This window comes from Capricornis sumatraensis, chromosome 13, assembly GCF_032405125.1.
Source record: "Capricornis sumatraensis isolate serow.1 chromosome 13, serow.2, whole genome shotgun sequence".
NCBI lineage: Eukaryota > Metazoa > Chordata > Mammalia > Artiodactyla > Bovidae > Capricornis > Capricornis sumatraensis.
In genome coordinates, this window is record NC_091081.1 from 15,689,728 (window position 1) to 15,713,801 (window position 24,074).

At 37.4% G+C, this 24,074-nt stretch overlaps 1 protein-coding gene across 1 annotated transcript in view; it reads left to right on the forward strand.

Moving 5' to 3' along the window:
- Positions 1-24,074, forward strand: part of TRDN (triadin) — a 146,731-nt gene that overhangs the window by 116,862 nt on the left and 5,795 nt on the right. The window contains exon 10 of the mRNA XM_068985529.1: positions 3,637-3,714. Coding sequence (XP_068841630.1) covers positions 3,637-3,714 — 78 coding nt within the window. The remainder of the gene's footprint in view (positions 1-3,636; positions 3,715-24,074) is intronic.

Genomic DNA, 24,074 nt, shown 5'->3' on the forward strand with positions numbered 1-24,074 from the left:
AATCTCCTTAGATTAAAAAACTAGGTAAATCAAGCTTCAGTATTGTGAATTGCTTTTTCCTTCACATTACCTGAATTCTGCTCATAGCCTCCTTCTTGATTTGGGATTCTGAGTAATTCCATTCATTATTTCTAGTAAAGTAAAGAAAACATCAGTAACTTAGATCATTAGGAGGAATGCATTCTGTATGTCATCCCCAGTGGAATTTGACTAAACAGAAAGCAATCATATTGACTTGAGGGAGAAAAAACTCAGAACAGTAAAATATTGGCAGCATACAAACATGAGATTCAGGTATTATGGAAATAAGCCAGTCAAAATCACTCACGGAACAAAAATAAAGCCAATTCACTGTGTTTGAATGTCAGAGGGATTTTCAGGTAATAGCTTGTAAAATGAAGGGCACCTTTAGAGATCCAATGTAAATTTCAACAACGTAAATTCTTCCTTTAGAGAGTAACAATCCTCAGAAATTCCAAAGAAATATATTCCTAATAAAATGATAAGCCTCTTTCCTGTAAATGAGTTCTGCTATTTCTGTCATGTTTAATTTTATCTGTTATTATGTCTTTGTTGTCTTACGTCAAAAGTCTGTTTCAAGTCCTCTTGTGTAATTAGGTGGGATACAAATTGTAAATACATTGTAGGAGAAAGAATATTTTGAGTATTTACTATGTGTTAGATGTTTCATTTCTTAATCCTCACAACAGCCGACAGAAACTCTCCTCATTTTATAAAGGCCATGAAGCTTCGATACTTCATGACATTTTCAAACTCACACAGATTATGTGAATGGAGGAGGCAATGGAGCTGAAACTCTCATATTTATTTGATTCCAACCATGTAGTCTTCATAATAAACAGCTTGCTTTCATTATAAAATTATATTAATATATCCATACATTATTATATTCATATAATTTTATATTCATTCATATAGAAAAAATAGTCTGTAATTTCAATAGCATTTTCTTACATTATTTGAGCATAAAAGAGGCCTTTTCTGTAAGTCAGTACCAGAGAGTCAGGTGTCATTCTCAATTATGACATGCCCGATTTGTTTTGGTGACCCTTAACAAAACAAAAACTTGCCCTGAGCTAATAATTCCCCTGCCAGAACTACCTAACTCTGTCACTCTAGAGGCAAAAAAAAAAAAAAAATTTTTTTTTTCTTTTTCTGTTGGTGCTGCTTCCCTATTAGGTCCACTGTCTCACCATCATGCGGTTATCCATTCTAGAGAGTATAATATCGTTTATTACAGTTGTAGAGAATTGCTGATATAAACTGCACTTTATGCTTTATGTTGCAGAAGTACCTGTTTGATTGTTTTAATAGTTCTATGTATCTTGGCATCCAGGCTTTTTTTTTTCACTAGAGATAATTGCTGTCTGCTATCCCTCCCTCTCCTCTTCCATTCTTTACTTGGGAAACTCTCTTTTAAATGCAAGAATCATTCTGTGACATCTCCTCTGTGTATATTATTTCCCATCATCACACTATGTTATAATAATCTGTCTATAAATCTGTTGTAGCCATGATATTGGGAACTTCTTACAAGCAGAGTTGGAGATTAATGGTTTTTATATGCCGAGATATAATAAGTTAACTTATTATATCTTATAAGTTAACTCAGTAAGTTAAAAAATAAAATAATGACTTCAGAGTTCTACCAGGAAAATATACAAAGATTTTGTAGTCTAAATTGTAAACTATTCCCTATGGAAAGAATTGAATACATTCAAAAATAAATTCCTAAATGGCTGATCAAAACTATGATCATACATTACTGCTGTTCAAGGAAGTATTTGACAGCAGAGAAATCAGTTTAGTTTGAACAAGCAAGATCCCTTGAAGATATTTTTGAAAGCCTTATTATTTAGAAATAATTGATTCATGGATGTTCATGGTCACTTGTATTTAAGCTTTAGTTATTTAATTGACTCCTTCCTCAGTCTAGATTCTCTGTAGATTTTAAAAGCTACAAAATATCATCCTATTTTAGATACATTTTTTCGAGAACAGCTCTCAAGCAAAATTTGGGAGAGAATACTCCCTAGTGTACATCCCTTTGGCTTACAAAGACGGTGGAAAGTCAGGGTGGAAACGCCACTCCTCTGCCTCTCTTCATCCTTACATGTGATGGCCCTTTACATGTGACTGTCTTTACCTGCCTTTGGTAGTCTGAGAGGAAGTTTCAGCACCTCGAGTCCACTTCTTAGGAGCTGAGCCCCTGAATCCCTGTTCACTTCAGTTTAAACTGCAAAATGAAAATTATACCTGCATTCTAAGCGTCAATGACTTCATACGTCAAAACTGTTTGGGATCATTCTAGGCATATGTATAGTAAGCACTGTATAAATATTAGTTAGGGAAAATCAATGTGGAACACACTCCGTTTTTAATGTGCCCACCCATCCTTACCTTTTCCTTGCTTACTGAAAAATGAAATTCCACGTTACATTGTGTTTCCATCTTTGCTTTCATTAGGAAAATAATCAGTACTAATATGGATGTATACTTTTCTAGATATATGGCATGGCCTGCATGAAAATATGCTTTGCTTTTGTGCATATGGGCATGATCAGTAATCCATCTGGATGTGTTTAACAGCTAAAAGTAAATCCTTCAATAAGTAGCGACTAACCTCTTCTACTCAGCTTGAGGGCCTGGAGTTCCTCCTTTCTTGCCACCACAGAAGGTATTGTGTGCAGCTCTGGCTGCTAATCCACAATTCACCAGAGCAAACTAATTTTGACAAATTCTAAAAAAGGAAGACTTCCAGTAAGCAGGCAGGTCTGCTAGCATTCGATAATATCTAGTTGTCAGTGAAATTTTAGAAAGTGGATATATATGCCCGTGTTGATTCTTAGATTTAAAAGAGACACAAGCAGGAGTTTATGAAATGAAAATGAATGATAAAAGATTTTGCAAGCATTTCATATGGGATCATACGTTAGTTAATGTTTACAGTTCATGGCCCGGATGGTTTTGTTTAATTAAAGAAATCACTTGGGATAAGAAAGTACTCAGAACAATTGTGAGATTTTTACGGTTCACAATAAGCCCAGAGATGAGGGAGGCTTTTTAGTTTCTATAAAACTGAATATATTTTCCCTTTGGCCCATTATTTACTTAACTGCAGGTCATTTATTTTGGCAGGAGAAAATGTACCTATTCAATATCAAAAGGCCTATGAATTTTAATTTTCCTTTATTGCCTTATTATATCACTTGAGAATTTTTAGTTAAAAGAAGAAAATGGTGATTTTTCTATGTATTAGGGTTCCTCTTAGCTTCTGTGATTTCAGTTTCCATAATTTGAAGTGCATATTGAAATAAACTGCTTTATTTGAATACATGTAGGTTTTTCATTAATAAATTCCAGTAGATATATTTGACATTGTATATATATCTAAGAAAAGAAATATATTCAGAAATGACTCTGAAGATAACTGAATCTTTGTATGTATCTACTTAAAGATCTCACCTAATATCAATTTTCTTATTGCATAATAATATGAATTTATACTTTGGATTATGAATTATGCATGTTGGGGACAGATCTAGCTATTTTATTTGTGTATATTAAATTTACTGATACTTTTTTTCAATACGTATTCCTGCATTGTGTGCACAGGGCAGAGCCCAGCCATACCACCTCCGTTACCAACAGAACAAGCTTCCAGACACACTCTGGCATCACCTACTCTTGAAGGCAAGTATTTTATTTTTCCAAAGATCATCTCTATTGTAGGTAGAATATAGAGAAACAAAGCAAAATAGTTGTTGCAGCAACAACAAAATCCATTTTTTCTCATAGTTTTAGTATGTCTAAGCTACAGTTTACTCTTCCTAAAAGTACAATTTGTTCCTATTTAGAACACCAAAAATTTCCTCCTAAGATTATACATTGGTAGCCATCAGCTTCCAGAAGGATGACCAGCTTCATACTCTAGAAATCAAGCCAGGAAGTATAGGGTTAAAGGGACAGATAATACCTTGTAATTCTTGAATAGGAAACTCAAGAAAACATTGTATGCTCATTATCAGGAATTATACACTCAGCCTATTCTCTCCTCTTTACCTTATTTATATTCTGTCCCCTAAATCCACTCCCAAATAAATTTCCAGTAATTAGGAGAAAGTGTTGGAGGTTTTCAGTTCATCTCATGTATCCTCCAAGCCCCTTCTACAAAGATGACCTAGGCCATATTGATAACCTCTTGTTACTTACAAAGACGGTAGTTAACTTTGTGCCTTAGGAAATAATCTAGTGATTAACAGCCTGTGTTCTACAATCACACAGACCTGGGTCCAGACTCTGATTCTGCCCTTTTCTACCTGGATGACCTTAAATGTGATACCTAAACTTTCAGACATTTTATTAGTAAAATACTGATGCTCATAATAGTAATACTACCACAAACAAGTGTTGTAAAGGTAGAATAAAACTGTAACAATGGCAAAAATTTTATTTTTGTATTTGATAGTGATAAACTTAGGAGTTTCTTTAACTTCATTTTATTGGCTTACTACAACTGTCCACAAAGAATAGTTTGTAGATCACCAGCATCAAGATCAATTGTAAAGCTCATTAAAAAAATACATATTCCTACCACATCTTAGATCTAGTAAATCAGATTCTCTGGCAATTCAGAGAGGAAAATCTGTATTTTTAACAAACTCCTCAGTTGAGTCTTATATACATTAAATTTTAAGAGCCAAAAATTTTAAATTTTTGGTTTACGTTTTGTGTAGAAATGACTACAAATCCAAGTAATTATTTTACACCAAACATATAAAGTTGGTAGCCTGCTTCAAATAGTTTTTAAATTTATTTTTATTTTTTAATAAAATCTGAATGCCTTGGTGAAAGATACGTTGTCTAATTGACCACAGACCCAGAAGTCATTTGGCTATACATTTCTATTTCAGTCAATACATTTATTTATGTTACAGTCAGTAGCCAGGGGAGGGTTTGAGTAGCTGAGCAGGTGTAGTTTTCCTAAGTTTAGATTGAAATACCAGCATGTTCTGTGTACTTGTCTGGTCAGATTCTGACCAAATCATGCCTGTGGCTATGCTATATTCAACTCACATTTACTTATAATATTTTTATGTTGGCTGTGGGTATATGCATTTCTTATTTGATGTCTCAAAACCCTGTAGACATTATTATCAGTGATTAACAAATTTAGACTTGGAGTTTAATTTTTTTAACTAGTAAACAGAAGGACTTGGATTCTAGCCCTGACTCTCTAGATCTATAGCCAAGGATCTTTCTATCACATTACTGTGCAGACTTTGAAGTTTGAAGATTGTAACTTAATATTTTCTGAGACATCAACAACTTTGGTAACATGAAGGCATAACATTTTGTGCTTCAGATTTCAGGCAGTTCTATGATAGATATATCATCTTCTGATGTCAATCAAGAGTACCCTAGCAATGTGTATCAATATTTAAATATACATAGAGATCACCTGGGGATCTTTGACAATGAAAATTCTAATTTGCTAGGTCAAGGGTAAGGCCTGAGATTCTGCATTTTTACCAAGCTCCCAAATATTGCTGCTGCTTCTTCAGTACTTCATCTGAGTAGTAAAGTCCCACCTGATTTAGGAGGCAGGTAGAGAGCAATTGAATATTCCCCAAAATACTTTCAACTTGGTAGTAATCACCTAAATGACCTACTACTGGCCAGATGTCCTTCAGAATAACTGGAATGGCACACATGGAAAAATTTTGATTGCTAGTTGTGTGGGGGAAAAGCAAAAGGTTTCAAGCCACATACCTAAGCATTGTAGAAAGGCAAGAGAGCAAGAGAAATGCCATTGGGATTGAGGAAAAGGTTACATTATACTTGTAAATTATAACAACCTTATTATGTATTGTATGCAAGATATTTTGAGTTGGTCAGCTACAAATTGAATGAATTAGCAGTTGCAAATTTCAAATAAAAATACAATCTGTAAGTCAGTACTGTATCAGTACCAATTTGAAGAAAAGAATTTGGTTATTTGAGACCATGATTTAATGAAAAGTTTATGTACTCCAAGAGTCCAAATAAGCAACACTTCCTGAATATGTAGAGAATGATCCAGATATAGTCCAAGGTTCGAAACTTTTGTCTCTCATCCCACCAAGCTAAAGACACATTTATTTAGTCCCCATAAGTCTTTTATTTATTACTCTTTAAATGTGATCATTTTGATAGGGTGATGGTCTCACTGCCTCCCTTGACTTTCACATCTCCTCTCCCATCACTCATTTGGGTCCAGATTTCCTTTGTGTGTGAGACAGTTAGGTGAGGACAGCTTCTTCTTGATATGATCACTTCTTAAATTCCTCATCAGCCTTAGTGTCTTAGTCTGCAAGGGCAGCCATAGCAAATACTGCAGACTGGATGGCTTAAACAACAGAAATGTATTTTCTCACAGTTCCGGAAACTGGGAGTCTCAGGTCAGGGTGCCTGAGATGGGATTCCAGTGAGAGCCTGCTTCCTGGCTTGCATATGGTCTCCTTCTTGCTGTGTTGTCACACGGCAGAGAGCACGCCCTGGCGTCTCTTCCTCTTCTTAGCAAAGAAACTTTTATTGGATCAGGGCTCCACCCTTGTGATCTCATTTAAGTTTCATTACCTGCTAAAGGCCCTGTCTCCAATCTAGTTACATGGAGGGTTAGGGCTTCAACATATAAGCTTTGGAAGGACTCAATTCAGTCCGTAGCAGTTGGTAACCTTTAAGTTTAGTTAATGTAAAGCAACTTGAATGTTTACCTCATATAATTTGTTCAGTTTAATAAGTTGTTTAAGTATTTCTTTTTTAGCAATCAATGATTTTCCCTTTTTCATTTCTATCATATATGTCTTCCTAACACCATAAATCCCTAACTTGTGTCATCTTCTATACATGCTTATAACTGATAAGAGTTAAATATTTTCAAAAATTCTCCTTAACTGAACTCAAATATAACAGTTTATACTGAAGGTAATAAAACAGCAAAAAATCACTCTCATTTTTGGTTATAGATATATATCAATTTACCTAGCTAGTAAGAAAGAAGAAATTTATAGTCCAAAAGCAAGGGAGGGAGATTAGAGTTATATTTCTTCTGACATTTGGACTATAATAGCTTATGTGACTTGAGATAATTAGACAAAAACAGACAAGTAACCATCTCACTGTCCAAATGTTCACAGAGCAAGAGATAGCCTGTAAATAATACTGTCGCCTTTATGTTTCATCAGATTCTAATTCTACTGTTGTTGTGAGATGGACATAAATCTGGGGACTCCAATTCCCTAATCTATGGCAGTTCCTGATAGGCATATTATTCAAATGTTTGACTCCACCTTAGCTCCTGGAGGAGGCTCATAAACCATCATGTAGCAAATGTTTTGCCTATCAGTCTGTCACTTGGAAAGGAACGTGTCATTTGTTAAATGGGAAGCTTAGGTTCTGCTATTATATTTAAAGAGAAATATTATTTGACATTTCATCCTGGAGCCCAATACAGTTTAAGTGAATGATCTAGCAATATTGCAGGATTCCAAGACTTTTGTTAGTAGTATCCACTTTTTGTCTACAGAAAGGCAGTCTTTGCCCTGAGCATGCTGCCACTGAGCAACTTCCCAAGGAGCCCACATTATCAGGCAACGCTGAGATCATGGGCTCTGTCAGCGCTTGCAGATGTGCTGCCTGGGACTTCATTAACATAATTGATTAGGAACTAGGACATATTTAGTATTAATCAAGCTGTTTTTAGTGAGGCTGATTATGCACAGTCCTTGATGCACTATTTTAGTCTGGAACTTCCTTAGGACCAAGTTGCAAGAAAATGGTATTATGCAAAAAGGAACTTACATGTGACACTAACATACGCTCTTCCATTTGAAGAATACAGTTAAAACAGGTCAAAATGTAGGAGCTTAAACGTATTTGCATTTTAATGTTTAAAAGAGGAGGGTTACGTATAGACTAGATTATTAAGTTTGCTCACAGAAGATTGGAAACAATTTAGGGTTTTATCAGTCAAAATTGAAAAAAAAAGACCTTGTTATGGGCGAAAGCATTCTGCACATCCATGAAGCCCTTAAACGCTTCCTTTGTGCTTTCATAGCACTTAAAGCAATGAGTTTCTCACAACACTTGCTTCTCATTCTGTGAAGTATCTGTGCACTTCTTATCTTGGTCATTTCTCTAAGGCCCGAAGGTGTCTCTGGTCTTCCTAGAATTTCAGCCTCTCCCCACACCACACACTTTGTACACCATAATGAAATTATTTTGCTTTGAATCTTCAGATGTAAAAACTAACCATATATTAAATCAGTTGTTTTCTTTGAATCCAGAAGGAAATTGCAGCCCACTCCAGTATTCTTGCCTAGAGAACCTCATGGACAGAAGAGCCTGGAGGGTCCATGGGATCACAAAGAGTCAGACATGATTTATGACTGAACAATAACCAACTGTGGGATTCTCCAGGCAAGAATACTCGAGTGGGTCACCATTCCCTCTTCCAGGGGATTTTCCTGAGCCAGAGATCAAACAAGGGTCTCCTACATTGCAGGCAGATTGTTTACCTTCTGAACTACCAGGAAAGCCCTTACCACTATATGTTTTAGAATACATTTGGCCTTTGTCCAGAAAAATTAACTATAGCATCATTGAAAAGATCTTGTATAATGGCAATCTTATGCAATCATTTCGGTCATTGTTGTCAATTTGCATTTAATTATGGACACAACTTACCTGGAACTAACTTAAACAGAAAACCATGTCCAATATAGTATTAATTCTTATGATTTTTCAAACAGTGTTAAATTTTGTGATGAATTAGTTTTCCTATCGACTGTGAGCTCTCATTGCTGCTGAAAGGCTTGCAAATTCAAGCACTGTAGTTACCCATACATTCCACAAGTGGGACAGGTCTATGTGAGTACCTCGCCTGCTTCACCAAATGGTTCCTTATTATATTAACATCACAGGTGGTTTTAACCCTTAGCATGAGAGCCCATTTATCATGTTTGTCAGAGCTGTTTTTCTTAGGAGAGATTAGTCCGACTGCTCTAAGAGAGAGTCCTCAGTGATGAAACAAAAGAGCTTCAAGCAACATTTTCCATCCCCTTCCAAGCATCAAAAAAATCTGCTTCATTAAATCTTTATATTAGTACAATTGCTGGATATGATCCTGTTATTCTTTAATCACTGTTTCCACTGTGGAAGCAGTGACAGACTTTATATTTCTGTGCTCCAAAATCACTGCAGATCGTGACTGCAGCCATGAGATAAAAAGACGCTTGCTGTTTGGAAGAAAAGTTCTGACCAACCTAGACAGCATATTAAAAAGCAGAGACATTACTTTGCCTACGAAGGTTGATCTAGTCAAAGCTATGGTTTTTCCAGTAGTTATGTATGGATGTGAGAGTTTCACTATAAAGAAAGCTGAGCACTGAAGAATTGATGCTTTTCAACTGTGGTATGGTGTTGGAGAAGATTCTTGAAAGTCCCTTGAACTGCAAGGAGATCCAACCCATGCATCTTAAAAGAAATCAGTCCTGAATATTCATTAGAAGGTCTGATGCTGAAGCTGAAACTCCAGTACTTTGGCCACCTGATGTGAGGAACTGACTCATTTGAAAAGACCTTGATGCTGGGAAAGATTGAAGGCAGGAGGAGAAGGGGACAACAGAGGATGAGATGGTTGGATGGCATTCCTGACTCAATGGACATGAGGTTGAGTAAACTCTGGAAGTTGGTGATGGACAGGGAGGCCTGGTGTGCTGCAGTCCATGGGGTCGCAAAGAGTCGGACGTGACTGAACAACTGAACTGAATTGATTCTTTAATCAACATTGCTGGATATTATTTTCTCTCCTCCTATTCAACACAACCCCCTCCACCACTACCAAAAATCATGTTTTATGTTCTCAATGATCTCTGAAGAATTAAAGACTTCAATCCACATGATTGATTACTGGATATTTAATGTAAACTGGCCACACTGCATCTATTCTGGCAAAGATGTGGAAAGAAGATGTTATATGATCTCTTATTGGGTATATATCTTATACTTAAATTACTTTTAATATTCCATTACAAACATAATTTGCAGTGATGGAGCCAAATAAAGTAAGGTGAACTGCTACTATATACCCTATCTTCTTCTTGAATAAACATATAACTGGTTCTAACTTAGTACCGCAGTTATGAATAATATTATAAATGCAATCACACAAAAGTGGGCAAGAGAACTCTCAAGAGAAGACTGAAGTCCCAGCTTCCAATTGCAGCTTTGACACTAATCAGTTATATTATCTTTGACAAATGGATTGACTTTATAGGGCCTCCATTTCTTCTTCTGTCAACTGTGGAGACTGGACTTAAATAATCTCAGAGATAATTTGCTTTCATGCCGAGAGATCTCAAGCTTATTTTTTTCAGGCTGGTGGGTTGATAGTAAGCTGAATTAAGAGCTGAGTGAAGACTCCATGGCTTGGCCCAGTGTTTTAATAGCCCCTGTAGATGTGTAAGGTTGTGACCATGGTCTGGATGCAAATGTCACACTTGGGGCAACCAGGCATGTCCCCGTGAAATGGATAATACTGTGAAGCATTATTTTCTGAAGTTCAAAAGTGAGTTGTACAGGTCATAAAGGCTGTGAAAGTTAAGAGGAAGATGAAATATGATTGAGGCAAGGCTGTGTGGTCAAATCACAAGACTTGCATTGGGCCATAAAGAGTAAGTTGGTAGTATTTGTATGGAGGAGAAAGGAGCAATATAAGAAACTTATTATGAGATAATTTCTTACCGTAGGATGCATTCGAGGACAATGTTCTACAGGAGCTAGTAACATTTTATTTACAGTTCTATTAAACTGGGAACTTTATCATCTTTGCTCTTCATTGAGATATATCCTGAGAAGCAAAAAGCATAAAATAATAAAATAGAAATTTGGCCCAGGTTCTCATTCCATTAACTCTATGACACAGTAAATCTTGTTGAACTTTTGGGCAATACAATATTTTCCTTTGCTTTGAGGTGAACTTAACTCATATCTTTGTGCAGTTTTTAATGTAATTGACCTCTAGTTGTAAATTTTGATAACATAGGTAAACCATACTACTTTTGAGGCCTGTTTTACTTAGAAAGTTGCTATGAGGACTGCTTGAAATAATGTATTTAGCAACTTAGCACAATTAGGTACTTAGCTATTAGTTACTATTATCATTCTCATTTTTTTAATCAGCAAATTTGTACATATAGTAAATAATTAATTTTCATGGTAGATTTTTATTGATATCTGTAGAAGTTAATATGGTAACTGCATTAATGTCATTAGTCAGCAATTGTGAAACTCTATAAAATTTCTTAATATAGGACTCTGGTCATATCCTGAAGAATTTTGTACACAAAACTGAATCATTTACCTTCCCCCCACCCCCGCCCCCCCGGCTGCCCCCGCCCATAGACTGCATGAGCCTGCTAAAACAACTGAGCAGAGGAGTAGTACAATTAGATTTGCATTTTAGATCACTGAGTCATCGATAAGCAAGGTGATGAGTCAGCGATAGTAAGGGTGGATGACGAAGGGTAGAGCTTGGAGATTTAGAGGTAAGAAAAATGTAGGAGGCTACTGTTTATGAGGAAAAATCATGCCACTTTTGTTATAAATAATCACATTGAACCCTCAAAACAATTTCAAGCAGTGAATATGATTTATATCATTTCAAGAGAAGATCAGAGGAAGCAAATAAATTGCCTGAGATAACGCCATCCTAACAATGGTATAACTGGAATTGGAATTCACATGTCTCATGCCCAGGATCAGTCTATCCCATTATCTAGAGCTAGCAATTAAAAGTTAGGGCTGAGCATAATTGCTAAAGTCTTATCTGACCTGGGTAAATGAATGGCACTTAATAATAAGAACAGGTTTGGGGAGACAATAATGCATTCAGTTTCAGACTTGCTTAGTGCATCAGGGTCCCTGGAACATTCAAAATGGATGATTAAGAGTGTTTAATGAATGTAGTGTTTATAAAGGTTTGAGCAGAGTTGTGGTGAAGCACCCCAAGCCTGACCAACTCAGGATGGCTTAATCAGTCCTAGGCCTGAGGAGTCATGGAAATGGAGAGGTTTACAAATCCCCAAACATTGTAACTCTAAGGGAGATAACGCCCAGCCAGAACTATGTCCTTTCGTAGAAGAATATATCATTGACAATTTGTAAAATTATGTATATAATATTCTCAGTGAGCCAGGGAGGTAGTTGGAGAATAAATATTCAACTCTCTCCTTTTTTCCCCCTACTCTGTTATCTCTTAATATTGTTCCTATTGGCCAAACTAACCTGAATCCAGAGATTGTATTAATCCTTGGTTAACACAATCCGTAAAGGTGAGGGTGGATTTTGGACCTGGAGAGAAAATGAAGACTCTGCCATGTGTTAAGCAGCATGTTAGGTGGGATTCACATAAGTGGTCATCTCCAGCAGACAACTGAAGCTAGGAGTCTGGATTTCACAAATGAGAGAGCTACAGACACTGAAGTCATAAACTTAATCTGAGCATAGCATTTCTGGAAGCATGTCGTGGGGAATTCTAGTTCTATGTTACTCTTGGTGAAAAAGATTTCATAGTGTAATGCTTTGGGTCTGCATAATGTGTTGTGTTTCCTTTTTGGACAGTCTTAATGTATACAATTGGGCTTCCCTTGTGGCTCAGCTGGTAAAGAATCTGCCTGCAATGTGGGAGACCTCGGTTCGATCCCTGGGTTGGGAAGGTCCCCTGGAGAAGGGAAAGGCTTCCCACTCCAGTATTCTGGCCTGGAGAATTCCTTGGACTATACAGTCCATGGGTCGCAAAGAGTCGGACACGACTGAGCAACTTTCACCTCACTTCACTTCAATGTATACAATTATATTGAAAAGAACCATGAAATTCTTATTAGAAAACTGTTTAATTATTTTTAACCTCAGTGATGCTCACAACTTGTGATCGGAGAAGCGTTACTGTTCCCAGTAATACTTATTGAGCTCCCAAGGAACAGGAGATCTTAAAAATATCCTATGTCACACAAATTTTTGTTTTGAATATAACTAAATGGCCGGCCAGTCATGAATTTGAGTGAGGTTTAGGGCATCCAAGAAGGAAAATGTGGGAATAACATTGTCTTGGAGTTCTCCACAGAAATAGAGCCAATACATGTATACACACATAACTGCCCTCCTATACACACACACACACACACAAACACACACCCAGCAGGGCAGGGAGAGGGGAGAAATAGACAGTTATTCTAATAAATTGGTTCATGCGATCATGTGCTTTGGGGTGCTGGTAAGTCTGAAGTCCACTGGGCATGTCCGGGAAGAGTTGATATTGTTTTCTCAAGTCCAAAGGCAGACTAGAGGCAGAATTCCTTCTTTTTAGAAAATGTCATTCTTTTCCCTTAATGCCTTCAACTGATTGGCAATCTACTTTACTCAGAGTCTACTGATTTAAATATTAATCACATCTAAAAAATACCTTAGAACAACAATTAGAATGGTTTTGACCAAGTAACTGTTACTATGGCCTAGTCAAAATGAACCTTACCAAATGTCATCACGTAAAATTAACCATCAAAAACATCGGCAGAAGACAGACTAGAAAGCCAAATATGAAAAAATAATGAGAAAAGAAAGGGTACAACAAAGCCAAGAGCCCCAGAGAGATGGATGTGACAAAAATTGGCCAGGGTCCTTTCGATTTGTTGATTAGATCATGGTGACCTACTGCTATACCCTGCCCATGAATGAGGGTATAGCAATCAGGAGTCTGAACCAAAGATCCACTGGTTCGTATTAGTTTCTGAAACTCTCTGAAATGACTCAGCTTCCTCATCTAAAAAGTTTTATTTTCAACATAATAATCTCAAAATTCTGTTTCATCGCCACAATTTTATCATGCTTGAGGCTTTTATTTCATTCATTTTCCTCCCTACATATTTATTTCATTTCCTTCGTGTTACACAAGGGCTAATCCCTGCTTCTGAGGAGAAAATGAATCATCTATTTCAGTCTTAAAATTTTTCCAACATTTTGCTGTTTTTAAACTCTTTATTTTCAGATGATTTTAGATTACCAGAATAATTGTAAAGATAATATACAGATTTCTAATATATTTTTCCTCTAATGTTTTCATTTTACATAACCATGATTCACCTACCAAGACTAAGAAATAAACTTTGGTACACTAGTCACTGAACTGCAGACTGAATTCACCTTTCACCTTTCAATTATTTGTAAAAAAGAATTTAAATTATTCTTTCTTACATGTGTGATGAGGACACAAATATTAACACAAGTATTCATAGCTTTTCCCCACCACCTTATTGCTGAAGGAATATTCTAGATATGCCTGGTCAGCTCCTGAGTGCTTATATTATACTTAGGACTCAGGATATGCTGGCTGAGAAAAAAAAAAAAAAATTGGGGGAAAAGCTCAAATAATTAAATTAATTCACGTTTGAACAAGGGATAGTCCCCAGAAGAAAACGTAAAATTTGGACAGTGAGAAAAGAGCTCGAGAAGGGAATAGGAGAGTCAGCATGGGCTGGAGTAAGTTTCTAGTGTGTTTTCCAGAAAGAGAGGCTTCCCTGGTGGTTCAGATAGTAAGGAGTCTGCCCTCAATGCAGAAGGCCTGAGTTCGATCCCTGAGTTGGGAAGATCCCCTAGAGAAGAAAATGGCAACCCACTCCAGTATTCTTGCCTGGGAAATCCTATAGACAGAGAAGCCTGGTGGGCTGCGGTCCCTGGGGTCCCAAAGAGTCAAACACAGCTGAGCAACTAACACTTCCACTTCCAGAGGGAGAAGGTTTTTGGAAGAGCTGCTATGATGAGAGAGGACTGGGGAATCCAAAAAGGAGAGAACCTTTAGAATGTTTTGCTTTGGGTCATACAACATTAGCTATTTTGAGAGACCTCAGGAAAGATTTAAATGTGTCTTCAACTCTTCCTTGAATTTTAAACTGCCATTTCTTTTGATTGCAGCACTGTACAGGGCTAGGCATGAGGTAACACAGTTATGTGGAGTTAATATGCTGGAACAAGTATAATTCAGCTTAGTATCAAGGAAAAGTAGGTAAGCCATAACAACTGACTTGACTAAATTAAGGGGAAAAAATAGAAACACAAAAAACACATAGGTGGAAGAGTGTCAAGAAAAAGGAAATGTGAGGACATATCCCGTATATGAAATATAATAGCCTAATGGCTCAGATGGTAAAGAGTCTGCCTGCAATGCAGGAGACCCGGATTCAACCCCTGGGTTGGGAAGATCCTTTGGAGAAGGAAATGGCAACCACTCCAGTATTCTTGCCTGGAAAATACTATGAATGGAAGAGTCTGGCAGGCTATAGTGCGTGGGGTCACAAAGAGTCGGACATGACTGAGTGACTTCACTTTCATTTTCATGAAATACAAATCTGCATTTTTTGTTGTTGTTCAATCTCTCAGTTGTCCGACTCTTTGCAACCCCATGGACTGCAGCATGACAGGCTTCCCTGTCATTCACTGTCTCCTGAAATTTGCTCAAACTCCTGTCCATTGAGTGGATGATGCTATCCAACCATTTCATTCTCTGCCACCCCCATTCTCTTCCTGCTCTCAGTCTTTCCTAGTATCAGGGTCTTTTCCAAAGAGTTGGCTCTTCACCATCAGGTGGCCAAAGCATTGGAGCTTCAGCTTTAGCATCAGTCCTTCCAGTGAATATTCAGGGTCAATTTCCTTTAGAATTGACTGGTTTGAATTCCTTGCTGTCCAAGGGATTCTCAAGAGTCTTCTCTAGCACCAGTTTGAAAATATCAATTCTTTGGCACTCAGCCTTCTATACGGTCTAACTCTCACATCCATACGTGGCTACTGGAAAAACCATAGCTTTGACTACATGGACCTTTTTAGGCAAAGTGATATCTCTGCTTTTTAATATGCTCCTTAGGTTTGTATTTTAGTACACATTAAATATTCTTAAGAAACTTGCCATCTCCAGAGTTAAAACTTTTCTATCTTGTTATAATAGTCTTGATTTCCCATTATTGATTTAAAATGCTTTTTGTGAAAACCATTAACTTTACCCATAATAAGATAAAGACATTATGTTTTTCTTCCCCTATACATCTGACAATATAGCAAGGAATGTCATCTGATTTGACAGTCCAGTAGCAATATTTTTATTCTGGAGATCCCCAGAATAAAAAATTAAAAAATCAAGAGATGACAACCAAGAATCAGGGAAGAGTAAGGGGCTTTCTGTTGATGAAGGCCAGCTTTTTGGCTCAGAGATCTTTCATAACTTTCATGCTGATATTAAGAATGAGATTTTTTTCCCTATATTTTGACCGAAGAGAAAATTAGGGATGAGAAGTTTTGTGAATAAAAGTGAATGTGATTTTTATAGCTTCCTTATTATGAAATTTTAATTGGAACCTTCTTGTGCCAGCAAATTTCTCGCAGAAAGCATTTTACAAGAAAGAGCCAGGTTCCCTCCAAAGCTCTAGTTTATAAGTACCATTTTTTCATCATAAAACATTTATTTGCTATTTGTTTCAGCTTAACCTAAATGTTTCTTTCTGTTTTATAAACTTCTTAGAATCCCCATTGAGATTATTCATTCTCTCTAGTACTGATGGAAAAACTGGCTGCACTCAAAGCCAGGTCTGTATTACCCAAATGGAGTAAGGAGTCTTGGCATTTGTTCACATGATAAATGGTGACAGATACTTGCTTAAATTATGTAAGAATTTTGTGTAAAAAAATTTGATCTGCTAGACTAGACCTTCCTTACATTAGGAAGAGGACCAAAATTGCATTAATGGTTTGGTATAATTTATGAATGATGATGAAACTTATGTGGTCTATCATTTGAAATGAAGTTGAATTAAAACAGTTACAACTAGAAAAGTTGTATTCGTTGAAGGGGCACTTATTTCCTTTATAAATATTGATCTGTATTGAGCTTGGGCTTCCCCGATAACTCAGTTGGTAAAGAATCTGCATGCAATGCAGGAGACTCTGGTTCAGTTCCTGCATCAGGAAGATCTGCTGGAGAAGGGCTCTGTAACCCACTCCAGTATTCTTGGGCTTCCCATGTGCTCAGCTGGTAAAGAATCCACCTGCACTGCAGCAGATCTGGGTTTGATACCTGGGTTGGAAAGATCCACTGGAGAAGGGAAAAGCTACCCACTCCAGTATTCTGGCCTAGAGAATTCCATGGACGTCCATGGGGTCACAAAGAGTCGGACAGGACTGATGGACTTTCATTCTCATGCGTTAAGCTTAATGTCAATAATGAAAAGGCTTCAATTAAAAATCACATTTATAAATGTACCCAATAACCGGTAACTTTTGGTAATGTTAAAGTCAAATTTTATTTCAAAATAACTATTGAGTCTTTCTAATTTATTTAGTAACTGAAGCCCTAAATTCTCAAGGATCTGTTATAAAAATAGCCATATCTTTGAAGTAATACTTTAGAGTAATGTATACTTTGATTTTAAATGATAACCAACTTTTTTCTTAAATATCAATAATTTAGTCACATACAGGAAAAACTCAATTCTATGATGTTTTTAGGTATTTTTGACATTTTAAAGGCAACAATGTACTTTTGCAGTTCATTTCCAGCTACAGACAAATGTAGGAAATGTATATAGATAAAAATATGGAAAAGGTAATTATATGTAAATAATATGATTTTGAAAATTGACAGTTACTAGAAATGAATCTTATATTTATATTTTCCTTTGTAGAAAGATGCAATAGAAAATTTATACTAAAATATCTTCAGCAAGCAATGATTCTGCATAAAAACTACATTTTAAAAGGGTTAAAAAGTTTTTAGAAGATAAACTCCAAATAATTGTAGCACCCAGAAAATAAATAAATAAAACAAAAAAGAACAAAAAAGAAAATGCAAAATACTCTCTTTGAAGCTATTCAGGGATGAGTGTGTGGATGGAGAGCTTCTCATTTGAGTCTAAGACTCAGAAAACTTTAATTGAGCATTTGCTTCCCAGAATGTAAAAGCATTGAGAGGAAAAATAAATACCAGAAGGAAAAAGAACAGATGTGGCAATCTTTATCTATATAAACATAATCCATTCAAAAATAATACAATCATTTTATTGTTTATAAAGTTTTTTTTTTTTCATTTTTGAAAGGTTTGGGTGCAATCTACTTTATCCATTTCAAATGTGAATTTTAATTAACAAACTTTTTTGCAATTTGAAATATATAAAATAATCTTTCCCTTTGCATTCTCTTTTGCATACTAAATTCAGAAACAAAAAAATTTGTCATTATGTCAGAGAACTTTGGATGTGAGAGACCTAAAAGACAAGCTTCACAAAGATAGGTTAGAAGCTGGCACTTCTTTCCTTCCCACACCTTAGTTCATTTGTAAGTTTTTGTTAGGGTCAGTCTACTGCAAACTTCATATTCCATATTGTAGGGGAAAGAACAGAGTTTTCAGTGATCCTTAGTTTTAAATCCTTGCTGTGTCACTTACATGATTTGTGAATTTGTGCAAGTTACTCATCTTTCCTGAGCCCGTTTTATCCCATAATGGATATGTAGACTTTCATCTGAGAACTAAGTATATATTCTAACACATATAAGGTCATGTGCTGTATTCTATTATAGTATTCTACTACAGTGTAATTTTATATCACCTTAAAATCAGTTTCATTAAACCAAACTAACACAATATTTTGGCCTTGTTCTGATCATATAAAATAACTATTTATGTTACCAAATCCAAGCATACTCTGCTCACTGCACAACAAGCCAATATACCTGAGAGACAAGATATTGAGGCAAGGAGTACAACTTTAGTCGGAAAACCAGCTGATTGAGAAGATAGCAGACCTAATGTCTCAAAATAACTATCTTGTCAGGGTCTGGATGCCAGGTTCTTTTACAGAACAGAGAGCGAGAGAAGTTGAGGAAGTAAAGTAAAATGCCATTATCTTGCAAATATCTCCTGGAATGGCCAACCTCAGGGAGGGGATATGATACCTCTTTGGCCTTAGAAAGCATCACTACGAACAAAGCTAGTGGAGGTGATGGGATTCCAGTTGAGCTGTTTCAAATCCTGAAAGATGATGCTGTGAAAGTGCTGCACTCAATATGCCAGCAAATTTGGAAAACTCAGCAGTGGCCACAGGACTAGAAAAGGTCAGTTTTCATTCCAATTCCAAAGAAAGGCAATGCCAAAGAATGCTCAAACTACCGCACAATTGCGCTCATCTCACACGCTAGTAAAGCAATGCTCAAAATTCTCTAAGTCAGGCTTCAGCAATACGTGAACCGCGAACTCCCTGATGTTCAAGCTGGTTTTAGAAATGGCAGAGGAACCAGAGATCAAATTGCCAACATCCGCTGGATCATGGAAAAAGCAAGAGAGTTCCAGAAAAACATCTATTTCTGCTTTATTGACTATGCCAAAGCCTTTGACTGTGTGGATCACAATCAACTGAGGAAAATTCTGAAAGAGATGGGAATACCAGACCACCTGACCTGCCTCTTGAGAAATCTGTATGCAGGTCAGGAAGCAACCATTAGAATTGGACATGGAACAACAGACTGGTTCCAAATAGGAAAAGGAGTACATCAAGGCTGTATATTGCCACCCTGCTTATTTAACTTATATGCAGAGTACATCATGAGAAACGCTGGGCTGGAAGAAGCACAAGCTGGAATCAAGATTGCTGGGAGAGATATCAATCACCTCAGCTATGCAGATGACACCACCCTTATGGCAGAAAGTGAAGAGGAACTAAAAAGCCTCTTAATGAAAGTGAAAGAGGAGAGTGAAAACATTGGCTTAAAGCTCAACATTCAGAAAACGAAGATCATGGCATCTGGTCCCATCACTTCCTAGGAACTAGATGGGGAAACAGTGGAAACAGTGGCAGATTTTATTTTTTGGGGCTCCAAAATCACTGTAGATGGTGACTGCAGCCATGAAATTAAAAGACGCTTACTCCTTGGAAGAAAAGTTATGACCAATTTAGATAGTATATTCAAAAGTAGAGACATTACTTTGCTGACTAAGGTCCGTCTAGTCAAGGCTATGGTTTTTCCTGTGGTCATGTATGGATGTGAGAGTTGGACTGTGAAGAAGGCTGAGCGCCAAAGAATTGATGTGTTTGAACTGTGGTGTTAGAGGAGACTTTTGAGAGTCCCTTGGACTGCAAGGAGATCCAACCGGTCCATTCTGAAGGAGATCAACCCTGGGATTTCTTTGGAAGGAATGATGCTAAAGCTGAAACTCCAGTACTTTGGCCACCTCATGCGAAGAGTTGACTCATTGGAAAAGAGTCTGATACTGGGAGGGATTGGGGGCAGGAGGAGAAGGGGACAACCAAGGATGAGATGGCTAGATGGCATCACGGACTCAATGGACGTGAGTCTGAGTGAACTCCGGGAGTTGGTGATGGACAGGGAGGCCTGGCGTGCTGCGATTCATGGGGTCGCAAAGAATCAGACACAACTGAGCGGCTGAACCTACTCTTGGAGCCATTCACAGGTGAGCAGGGTCAGACAGCATATTAAAAAGCAGAGATATCACTTTGCCAACAGAGGTCCATATAGTCAAAGCTACGGTTTTTCCAGTAGTCATATACTGATATGAGAGTTGGACCATAAAGAAGACTAAGAACCTAAGAATTGATACTTTTCAATTATGGTGCTGGAGAAGACTCTTGAGAGTCTTCGGACAGCAAGGAGATCAAACCAGTCAATCCTAAAGGAAATCAACCCTAAATACTCATTGGAAGGACTCACGCTGACATTCCAATACTTCGGCCACCTGATGGGTAGAACCTACCCTTGGAAAAGACCCTGATGCTGAGGAAGATTGAAGGTAAAAGAAGGGGGCAGCAAAGAATGAGATAATTAAAGACATCACTGACTCAATGAAAATGAATTTCATAAAACTCTGAGAGATAGTGGAGGATAGAGAAGTCTGGCATGCTGGAGTCCATGAAATCGCAAAACGTCCAACAGGACTTAGTGACTGAACAACAATAACAGAGTCATATTATCTTCCTATGAGCTGAACAAAGGCTGAACAAAGGCACTTTTACTTTAATAATCAGGCAGAGGGGTAGAATTCCCTGAGGCGGGCATTACATATGACTACAATAATAAAAGCAACAAAAAGCAAAGGTTAAAATCAAAGAAACATAGCCATCATGGAGTCAGAATTGGCTCTTCCTTGCAACATGGAGAACACGTTTCCACAGTCTTTTTTGAAGCTTAAAGAAGTGTCCATAATCTGGTATCTTGAAAATGTTTGGATTTATACTAATTAGCTCTGGATTCCTTTGGTACTGTTTCACAAAGAGTTGTCAGCCTTTACCTACTGGACAGGAGTAGGCACTCAGCAGGCACCTCCTTCGGCTGGCATTGAGAGTAACTTGCATACTCATCTCAGAATTCACATACCATTTTCCCAGGAGCAGCTTTTGCACTTTCATGTGGTGCTCTTGGATTTGGGCCTCTACTGCCTCCATTATATGCAGAGTACATCATGAGAAATGCTGGACTGGATGGAGCACAAACTGGAATCAAGATTGCCAGGAGAAATATCAATAACTTCAGATATGCAGATGACACCACCCTTATGGCAGAAATTAAAGCAGAACCAAAGAACCTCTTGATGAAAGTGAAAGAGGAGAGTGAAAAACTTGGCTTAAAGCTGAACATGCAGAAAACTAAGATCATGGCATCAGTCCCATCACTTCATGGCAAATAGATGGGATAAAAGTGGAAACAGTGTCTGACTTTATTTTTCTGGGCTCCAAAATCACTGCAGATGGTGACTGCAGCCATGAAATTAAAAGATACTTGCTCCTTGGAAGAAAAGTTATGACCAACCTAGATAGCGTATTAAAAAGCAGAAATATTACTTTGCCAAAAAAAAAGGTCCATCTAGTCAAGGCTATGGTTTTTCCAGTAGTCATGTATGGATATGAGAGTTGAACTATAAAGAAAGCTGAGTGCCAAAGAGTTGATGCTTTTGAACTGTGGTGTTGGAGAAGACTCTTGAGAGTCCCTTGGACTACAAGGAGATCCAACCAGTTCATCCTCAAGGAAATCAGTCCTGAATATTCATTGGAAGACTGATGCTAAAGCTGAAACTCCAATACTTTGGCCACCTGATGCGAAGAACTGACTCATTTGAAAAGACCCTGATACTGGGAAAGATTGAAGGCAGGAGGAGAAGGGGATGACAGAGGATGAGATGGTTGGATGGCATCACCAACTCAATGAACATGGGTTTGGGTGAACTCTGGGAGTTGGTGATGGACAGAGAGGCCTGGCATGCTGAAGTCCATGGGATCGCAAAGAGTTGGACAGAACTGAGTGACTGAAATGAACTGAACTGAACTGAACTATGTCCCTTAATGAAAGTGAAGTGTTAGTCTCTCAGTCAGGTTCAACTCTTTGCAACCCCATGAACTATAGCCCACCAGAATCCTCTGTCCATGGAATTTTCCAGGCAAGAATACTGGAGTGGTTAGCCATTCCCTTCTCCAGGGTATCTTCCTGACCCAGGGATTGAACCCAGGTCTCCCACATTGCAGGCAGATTTTTTGCAATCTGAGCCACCCTGTCTCCACCCATAATGCCCTTAAATCCATGTTGTAACGGTTAACTTTATCCCTTGTTAATATCATACCCAAAATTCCTTGAAGGAATAGTTTAAGATTCAAACCCTGGCAAAGGATTTGATTTAAGGTTACCTGATCATTTATTGATTTGTTGACATAAACCAACTGTTTATATAAGGCTCTGGGCAGTCACTGGAAAATGCTCTAGTATTTCTGCTTGTGAATTGTTGTTAGTAGCTGATAATGAGAAAAACTGACTTTTAAGAAAAATTCAGCATTCACTAAAGGAAAAGTCAAGGGAAAGACTGGATTCAGGTTCTGAATAGCCAGTTTCCTTTACTCCATATAACTCAAGTGAAGAGTTTTACTATTACAGTGACCTAATTACAGTGTAAAGAGAGGTACTCCCACCATGTGTCTATAGTGTTGCATTCCTTCAAGAATCCCAGACAAAATTAGAAGGCAATTTTGGGGGGAGGGGGAGGAAAACATGAAGAAGAGTATTATTACTGAATCCTTTTACTTTCTTAGTCTTCATCGCAACATGGTCACACAATCTAGTTGGACACTGACACCCACCACTCAGCAGCAGCCAAAATTCCTCTTAAAACATAACTCATCACAATACAATTACTCTGCTTGAAACCTGTCAGTGACTTCCTACCTTACTCAGAATAAAATGGAAAATTCTTATTGTGAACAAGATTCGATGTGATTGTCCCAGCTACATCTCTGACCATTTCTCTTCCCCTCCTACATCTGCTGCTCCAGCCATTCTGGTCTCCATGCTCTTCTTCGAATATAGCTAGACTGCTCCTCTTTGAAGGTCTTGGCACATATGTTTCCTCTGCAGGAAGATTCTTTTCCCTAGGAGCCTACTTTTGTCCAAGCATCTTTTGAAATGGTGCTCATTCAAAAAGGTATAACCCTGTTCCTTTTCAAAAAAAAAAAAAAAGCCACTTCGCATTCCCTCATACTCTAATCCTCTAAACCTAGCTTTGTATTTTTTCTGACCCTTATTATCATATGACTTTATATACATGTATATATGTATTCATGTATAATGCATACACATAAACAAACATATTCATTAAGACTTAAAAAATGGACTTTTGTCTAGCCTTAAAATATTTTTAAGCCATAGCAGTCAGAGAACATAAGCAGCTATTTACGAATTGAAAGCTTTTTAAGTTAACTGTTCTCAGGAAAATTAGGAAATAGATGCAAGATGAGACCCACTTCCTTGGAGAAATAAAGGAATAGACAAGTGAAGAGAGACTTGAGTATATTCTACTCATTCCCCCTGCCTTTTATGGTTGAAGACAGATTTGCTTACAGTTGCATTGTGCAGAAACTATTTATAGAATAACTGGAATCCACTTCTTCATTCCAACACAATGCCCCTTCAGAGCATGTTAA